The following is a 9656-nucleotide window of genomic DNA, read 5'->3' on the forward strand; positions in this document are numbered from 1 at the left end:
TTCTTCTTCTTCTTCTTCTTTTTTTTATTTTTTTTCTGTCCCACTCTCTGACACCAATTTGTTACCCTCCGTTTGTTAGTTAATTTTCCGTAAATTCGTTTCGACGAAACTTTAGCGACACAAGTCCTTTCTTAAATAAAACTGGTTTATTCTTTCTGAATATAACTTTGCGATGCACTTAATTTCAACAGTCGCGCTACAACAAATGCTATATTTCTCAACAAACATCTCACGTGCTTGACTCAACATTACTGAGTTCAATTACACACTCTCTGTTCCGTCACGTTGTGACCGTCTTATATATACAAGACTAACACATATCTAGTAAATGCTAGAGCATTCATGAAGGAACAGGATATTTCTAGAAATAGGTGGCGTGATACTAGTCACGTGATCTCGCTGATGCAACAATATGTTTCAAATATAAAAATAAGTCATTTGAAGATCAAGTTTAAAACCTTGTCTGGTAGAATATGGTATAGATTTATAGAATTGTGTGGTACACAGTATCCTTTTTTTTCAAGAATTTTGATGTTTTACACCATGTATTATGTGCCTCTTTAAATTGAAAATTTATTTAAGCTAAGCAATGTATTAATTATTTGTAAATGTTTATTTTTAAATTGTGAAGACTAATTTTGTTAAATGAGTATTATTTTCAAATGTTTTTTTTATTTATTTTCATGGATTGTAGATTATGTAAGTGGGGGTGATTTGTTCACACACTTGTATCAAAGGCAGCGTTTTACAGAAAAGGAAGTCAGGTTTTACATCGGGGAGATTATTTTAGCTTTAGAACACCTTCATCGAGTAAGTGTATGTGGTAACAGAATTACCATTTATTATTTAAACATTTTTGTTCTTTATTTCATAGTGTTTAATGTTTTGTTCATATAATGTACAACAGAATTACTGTTTATTATATAAACAGTTTATGCTTTTTTCTTAATAGTGTTTAAGGTGGTTAAAAAGTCAATATACGTATTTGGAATTGTTTCATTTGGGATAACTAATTATTTTATAACCACCCTGTACATTCATCGGTGTACCATATGAGCCTTGGAGTATACAGTGAAGTGTAACTGTGTGTATGGTATTTAGGATATGTCCCTTTGTGTGTGTATGTGTATTTTTATTGTGTTACTTTGTGTAAAAGGTAAAGAATGAATCCCTTTGTGTATATAGTATTCCCTTGTGTATAATATGTAGTATTTTCATCTAAGTATATGCAAAGTTTGTTGTTGTTATTGCACAGGGTTTTTATCATGGAATCTTGAAGTTATGATGGATATTTTATTGCTTCTGCTCTTTGGTATATGGGTATTAACATAGAATGTGTTTCATTGTATATAGTTATTTGTCTCTTTTATAGTGTCATATATAGTTTTGTTTATTAGTATGTATTGTTTTTAATGTAATCAAACTATTAGTGTACAGTGTATAACCTCTATCTGTTAGAGTAGATTGTATAGTTTATTTTCATAGTACATAGTATCCTCTGTCTTTTAGTCAATTGTGTGTATTTTTCAATGAATATTCTATATGCATCATCCATAAAAAAAGTGTGCTATGTAGTGTGTGTGTTCCTTAGTGTATACTGTGCAGTTTTGTGTTTTTGAATATAGACAATTAAATTTTATAGCCTGCATCCATTAGCATACACTATAAATTTTGTGTTCCTTAGCTTACACTGTGTAGCCTGTGTCCCCTAGAATATACATTGTATAGCCTGTGTATTACGTTTTCTTAATGTAAACTTTGCAGTGTTTTCTAGTGTATAGTACAATGTATGGTGGGTATTTTTTGTGCATAGTTTATATTTGTGTTAGAATATCACAATGTGTGCATGTTTTGATAGTCTGTGAGACAAATTATATAATGTGTAATTGTTTTCAATATTTATACTGCATAGACATGTATATATGTACATATATATATATATATGTGTGTAAAGAATGGTTTAAAGTACTTTGAATAATCAGAAAGAAAGCCACACTTGTTATTAATTTTTTTATTATTTTGGACATGAAAAAAGAACAAATTTATTTGAACAAGAATAAACAAAAGTTATAATTTTCCTATACTGAAAATGTATTTCCGATAGGTACTTACTCATTCAGTGCTGCTCTCTATATGCAAACTTTTTCTTTATTCATGCCACAAGCCTTTTGCTCCCCCCTTTATTGGAATTGCTATATTCCAACATGTCTCTTATGCAAGTAACTATTGGAAATACATTTTCAGTATAGAAAAATTATAACTTCCGATACAGTACTTACCTCTTCTCACATGATTAGCTAGAATCCCACATTCAGAAGGAGGAGGGACTGGTGCAAGGAAACAACAGAAGTACCCCTCCAAAAGTGTCTGCAGGATACCCTTGAAAATGAAAGATACAGATCCAAAGATCAGAAGAGGGGAATCGCACCACTGCTAAACCAGTTATACTATTCGCCCATGTGTAGAATGTGTAAGATATAAGGGCAGAAAATAAAGGAGCACATCCAAGTGGGAGAGAATATGTTAGGAAACATATCCTAACCAGAGAAAGATAGTGTAACTGAATCCCACAAGTGAAAAGTAGGTAAATGAGGATGCACCCTTGGTTGTAGAGTGGATAGGGTGCAGCAGACTGTACTCAGTAAGGCAACTATATCCAAAACCTCCTTGTGGGGTACCGACATCCTCGTGAGGGTAGGATGGGGATCATACCATCTTCACCTCAAACCCAAGAACCAAGGATTAAGACCCACACTGATTCCTAGGTATGACACAAGGATTAGGTCTAAGCTATCGATCTGGGAAATTGACATCTGGTATTGAAAGGATGTCTATCACATGGAATCAATTCCCCAACTGTGATACAGGCAATAGCATTCCCATAAGAAGAGAATGAGGGATAGTTAAGGACAGAATTGTAACAATCCCACATACCACTGCTGTGACCCACACACAGGTGGAGGAAATCGAGGGTGGAGAATAGTCAACCTGTACCTGTGTGATGACTTATGTTCATTGGTTCACTCTAATCCCAAACCTCCTCGCGGGTACCGACTTCTGAATGGTTAAATGTCAATTTCACTCATAGTAGCTGTGAGAAAGTTAATGACTAGCTTGGATGAATTTGTAATGACTCTTGTCGCATAGTTAGAAAGACAGAAAGATTTTTAGAGGTAAGGGAATTTGTCTACTTTCACAAATGACAGCAAAAAAAAAAATTGATTAAGTTTTTTTTTCTTGTTTTTCATGTTAATTCTTTATATCTACTTATAAAAATAACTAAAATGTAAAAATAGCTTATAGTTGCTCATGGCTAATTTGTTATCATAACATAAACTGCACAGACAATAGTTAGACATGGTTCAAATGGCAATATAACAATAAAATTTAATTATAAATAGATGTATACTGTTAAGAACTTAGAACTACTTAGATAAATGAATGTAGTTTCATGTTACAATTTGAAGTCATTCTAGAAAGGAAAAAAGGATAATTTAGATTTTTTTTTGGTGGTTACGAGGTCGGTTGAATTGACCAACTTCATGAGATAGGGTAGAGAATATAACAGATAAACTATAAAGTTTTACTGAAGAAAAACATTTGAAATACATTTAGGAAGTTTTAGAGATTACACAAAGGAAATTTGAGATGAGGAAAAGCATTTTTAATTTGAACATGAAAATTGCTTTTCACACAGACTATTCAAAACAAATACTCAATATATTTGAAGAAAAATCTATATTTTATTTTATTAGAAATACTTCACTAAAAATATCTTTTTTTATAAGTGAAAGACTTATAATACTAACTGAAAGACTGCAAATTTTGTGAAGATATGCACGGAATATTGAAAGTTAGAAGTATTAAATCTATAAAGACTTTAAATGAGTACAAAGAGGTCATGTGGGCAGTCAAATGGACGAGCCCATATTGAGAGAGTTAGGTCAATAAATAACGACTTTGTGAGGAAAACATGAAGCATTAAGCACAAAAAAGAGTAGTGATAGTTCGGTAGAGGAAGTTAGAGGGAGTCACATAATCACATCATGTTCCCATTGGTTAGGAGGTGATGCATGAGGATTTGCATGAGAGACATGTCGCAATATAGCAATTCCAATAGGGGGAGAGGAAGGCCTGTGGCATGCATAAAGAAAAATTCATATATAGAGGATAGAACTGAACGAGAATAGCTAATCTTGTGAGCCGGGGTAACTACCGTATCGGAAGTCTAATGTTTTGCTAGGTTTTGCAATGAAATAAGTATGATGTATTGTAAAGCTTACTATTACTGTATCAATACCTAAAGATAAAAATAGATAAAATAATTTTACCTACGATGTTCTTAATTTTTTTTCTAGTTATTTACTAATGACATTTGATATAATTTCAGTATGGAAGTTATCCCATTCTATTAAAGGAATTAACACACAAACACATGTCTGTTATTTATGGTGTGTGAAGTGTGAAAACATAAACTAAATCTAAATATTCTGTTGCTTTTTATTGATACATCTTACTGCATACATCTGAGAAATTCATCTAAGTGATGCATACTTTTTACATACTATTGTATAATCTTTATTAATTGACTAAAGTTTGAATGGTGATGTGTTGTCATCTATTGACTTTTATACAATACACGTAAGAATATTATTTGAAAATTCTTCACGTGTTCTTTAAGCAGTCAGCTTTATTTAGTGGTAATAAATATGAATCAGTTTAATGTTTTTAGATATGTTGTATATGAAATTGTATATTGTTTATCAAAATATTTTTGGTGATCAGTTTTGTCACCATGTAGAATAACCCATGTAAAAGTTGTTAGGATAATATTAAGCTAAATATCAGTAAGACATAGATTTATCTCATAAAATAACAGAAATTTATCAATTTTCAACAATATTATAATGTGCTTCTTAACTTTATGATTCTTTGTATTTAGTTTGAAATATACCTGAGGGATACTGGTTAAGATAATCTAGCTCTCTGTTTTGTAATTACATTGCTGAGTAATATTTCTATTAGGTAATTTAGCTAATATATACATTAGTGTTATTAATAGCAGGAAATTTAGTTTTCTGTTTTGTCAATATATTTTTCAGTGATATCAATAACAGAAACTTTACTTTTCTGTTTTGTTAATGCATTTTGAAGTAATGTTAATAACAAGTAATTTTATTTTGCCAATATATTATTCAGTGTTATTGATAATAAGTAATTTAATCTTCTGATCTGTTAATATTTTCTACAACATTGGTAACTGATATATTTTACGTGTGATTTCTTAAAATATACTTAGTAGATTACAATCACACTTAACTTTTTGTTAAATTGATATATCCTTCAGAGAAACACTTGTAGCAGATAATTTGTGTCTTTGCTAGTTCAAAGTATTGTTGAATGAAATTGTTGGTAGATTTTGCTTGTTTGTTGTTAAGGACAAAGATACATAAGGAACTATCAGTGCTTTGCCAATCAAAGGTATTGAAACCCCATTTTAGCATTATAAGCTCTCAGACTTACCACTGAGGAATGTGGTAGCAGTTAATCTTTCTTTTATTTGACATTAACTTTGTGAATAATAGTAAAACGTATTATTAGAGTTAACCATAACATATGTTGTTATTCTTTTTGTTTCTAGCTTGGCATTATCTATCGAGATATAAAGCTTGAAAACATTCTTCTAGATGCTCAAGGACATGTAGTACTAACTGATTTTGGTCTTAGTAAAGAATTTCTGCCTCATGAAACAGTGAGTTGTGCTTTTTGAAGACCGCAGGAAAAAAATAAACAATAAAGGGCACTCAGTAGATCAGTTTAGTTTGTGATTAATTGTAGTAAAAAATTTAAAATGTGTAAAAAATGATACTTACATAATTATTTCTTATAAAATAATCAAAATTATACTATTATAATTTGTGTGAATTATAATAATGTGAGTACAATTTTTGCGGTTAATCTGTAGTGAAATTTTTACATAAATACATTAGGTGTTACAGCAGAAACAGTGTTAGTTACTGTCATATTACTCTTAATTAAACTTCTCTGACTTTAGCAGATTATCAATTTATTAAAAATGATGTCTTTATCAACTAAACATTAAAACGGGCCAGGAGTTAAGCTGTTTTTATTTGATAATATTCCCACTCAACTTCTATACTGTGAACTAAATATCCTGAGTAATAATAAATAATTCTTCTCTTCTTGACCAACCTTTATCTAGTTGGTTTTGCTAGTTAGTTTTAGGAGCTTAGTTAGTATACAAACAAAAAGGAAAGAAAAACTTCACATATATAATAAAGATATAATTATGGACTAAACTTCTGTATTAGTCAAAATGGATTGATAGATTTAGATTTTAAAATATATTGTATTTTTTTCGTTCAAGTGATATTTTTGTTGTTGTAAATTACTATTCCAGAATGTGATAGTGAGATAACTTGGTTCTTTGTTCTTTCTGGGATTATAAAACAGAACCCTGATCACCTGGTAAATTTCTAAGCAAGTACAATCATACAAGTATTGACTATATATATTTACTTTGCACTGACTGTTTTTTATAAAGTTTTTTTGTTAAAAATTTCATTTTAGATTCATAGAACATATTCTTATTGTGGAACAATAGAATATATGGCTCCAGAGGTTGTGAGAGGTGGAAGATATGGGCATGATTTTGTAAGTATATTCCAAACTTTTTATTCCAAAACATTTAATTAATTTTCTGTGTGATTTTCAGTGGATGGAATTCATACTAAAAACAATGTGGAGTTTTTCCTGAATAAAAGCTTCATGAAGCCATAAAAGTTGATACAAGAATATTGTTTAATATGTCAGCTGCCTAAGAAGACTTCAGCATAGAGTTGGAAATGTTGCCATGCACAGTCAAAAACTCACAGTTATTCCTAAAAGATATTATCTTCTCTTTTCTTGAAATTAATTATGCATCATTTTCTAAATGCTTGGAAAAAAAAAGGTAGTCATATCAAAACTGTAAAATGTGAAAATATGAGTGTTATGGTGCCATTCTTTTAGTTTTGTCAAATTTTTGCATACATTATACCAGAAGGATATTGTATTAGGTTATTATGTTAAATAAGCAGTGATTATAGTTTGAACAGAGATAGAACTAGCTAATCATGTACAAAAAAAAAAAGATATTAAGGAAGTAATTTCTTATTGTGTTGTAATTACATATAAAGTATAAAATAATATCAAAAGGTGGTTTACTTAATTTTGAATACTTTAGCTTGATCATAAGTTCACTGAACATTGAGAATTTTCCCAGTCATTCCTGAAGTAAAATTCACCACTTTCTATCTAAAACTTTCAGATCCTTTATGGTATTTTTTTCATTATGATACTTTTGCCAGTGATCTTAAGTTTAGGTGTAGTTTGTTTGTTTGTGTGTTTTTTTACTTGAAGAAACAAATATTTTTGTTTGACTATTGCAATAACTTTGTTACTTTGGCATGTACATTTTAGAGTGTTGATTGGTGGAGTGTTGGTGTGCTATTTTATGAACTTCTGACAGGAAATTCCCCATTCACCCCTCAAGGAGACCAAAATTCTCAGTTGGAAATATCTAAGTATGTTTATATTTTTGTTTCACTAATTTATAATACTGATTCATTAATAAAGATAATTTTGTTTTGCATCTTGCTTCTTACAATGTAATCAGAAAGCTCTCGTCTTTCATGCACCAAGTTTTCATCTGATCCTTTAAGCAAACTTTATAAAATAGACAAACTTCCATATTATAGCTAATAAAAACTGCAGATAATCATGTTTAGTGAGAAAAAAGTTTCTAATTATGTTTATGTGAAAGAGATTTTTAATTGTCTTGTAATGCCTTATCTTTAGGCACAGTGTTTGGTGAAGTTCACAAACAAGAATTGTAGAAAATTTATAAAACATTGTTGTTGAGTTATTGAATACTTGGTTTGCTAATTTTTTGTGTTTTATTTTTATTCTTAAAATCTATTAATGTAATGAGAAAATTTGATTTGAGTTTAATAATTTTTTAATGTAACTGCAGAAGAATACTTTACTCACAACCACCGCAACCAGAACAATGTTCCTCAGCTGTAAAAGATTTTATTCACCGTGTTTTGATGAAAAATCCAAGGAAACGACTTGGAGGAGGACCAGATGATGCTCTGGAACTCAAAAGACACAGGTTTTTCAGAGTTAGTTTAATTGTTTCATATTATTATTCACAAATTTTACCAGAAAAAACTAGGTAAAGCTGCCTTTTTAAACATGGAATAATTATTTAATATAAGTCTGTTTAAAGCTGGGTTGTATACAACAATGATTTTTTTTGTGTTAAACAATTATTTATATTGTTTTCTCTCTATTAGGATTTAAACTGGGATGAACTCTCAAAAAAACAAGTACCTGCTCCTTTTGTTCCCAGAATATGTGGAGAACTTGATGTAAGTAATTTTGCTGAAGAATTTACATCAATGGTTGCTGCAGATTCACCAGCCATAATTCCCCCAAATGAGGAAAAAATATTCAAGGTAATTTGTATGGTTGTTTCTTGTATAACACGCCATGATTAAAATCTAGAACCTTTTAAGTATTGAGTGCACATGTGCATATTAAACCTCAAACTTTATGTAAAAATAATGATTCCAATTATTTGTAAAGTTTTTAATATTTATTTAGTATAATTTGCAAAGTAACATGAACAAAAATGTTTCCAATTTAATTTATGAGCAGCTCTAAGGAGTCTTGAATATAAATAACTAGTACTGTGGCATAGTGCCTGTTCTAGGGGTTAACCCCTTCCCATGGTAGAACAAAACACAATCATATTTGTTTAATACATTCGTATGTTAGAAGAATGTAATGGATGGTTATGAAAAAAAATAACCCGTTATCACATGTATTTATGCGTGGATATTTATAGGTATGTAAATCCCTGGTCAACCTACCTGAAAGCACAACAGGTAAAAAAACTCTGAGTTAATTAATTCACTACAATCTATTTTAACGTCCATGTTAAGCTAGTTTGATTAAATCATTCCTGACTGATTTCAATAAGCAGCAATTACGGTGAAAAGGCACTCATAAAATGTACAAAAAAGTCATTGAAATGAAATGACTAGTAAATAATCAATATACATAAACTCACTTGGCATTATCCTAATACATACACAAAAAAACAGTTTCTTGAGTGAGGTGTAATGCATGTTATTGTTACGCCTCTGGTCATTTGTTAATTTTCCATAGAAATTCTTTCCAAAAAACTTCAGCAATACAAGTCCTTCCTTAAATAAAACTAGTTTATTCTTTCTCAATACAACTTGCAATACACTTAATTCCCACAGTCAGTTAACTTAAACAAACGCTATAATTCACAACTACTGATTCACGTGCTTGACTCAATTGTCCGTCTCTATCTCTGTCTGCAATTCAATTCCGCATATCCAGTAAACACTCATTCACGAACCTTCGAGAATATCATGACGTGTTACAACCGTCGCGTGACTTCCCCTGTAGTAACACTGCCCCTTCCTTAGTATTGTTCGTTCCGAACAATAGCCACTTACATTAAACCAATAGATAATTAACAGTAACTTAATTAAATGTATGGAATTTACAAACACTACAAACATAAATTAGAATTCAACAAAGTCTCTTAATTTTAC

The 9656-nt window shown here is 30.4% G+C and overlaps 1 protein-coding gene across 1 annotated transcript in view; it reads left to right on the top strand.

Annotated features, from left to right (window-relative positions):
• Window positions 1-9656, top strand: part of LOC106460317 (ribosomal protein S6 kinase alpha-5-like) — a 72415-nt gene that overhangs the window by 26577 nt on the left and 36182 nt on the right. The window contains exons 4-9 of the mRNA XM_022387013.1: window positions 695-810; window positions 5642-5752; window positions 6592-6675; window positions 7483-7586; window positions 8036-8186; window positions 8361-8522. Of these exons, the coding sequence (XP_022242721.1) occupies window positions 695-810; window positions 5642-5752; window positions 6592-6675; window positions 7483-7586; window positions 8036-8186; window positions 8361-8522 (728 nt within the window). The remainder of the gene's footprint in view (window positions 1-694; window positions 811-5641; window positions 5753-6591; window positions 6676-7482; window positions 7587-8035; window positions 8187-8360; window positions 8523-9656) is intronic.

This window comes from Limulus polyphemus, unplaced genomic scaffold (assembly GCF_000517525.1).
Source record: "Limulus polyphemus unplaced genomic scaffold, Limulus_polyphemus-2.1.2 Scaffold750, whole genome shotgun sequence".
NCBI classification, from domain to species: Eukaryota; Metazoa; Arthropoda; class Merostomata; order Xiphosura; family Limulidae; genus Limulus; species Limulus polyphemus.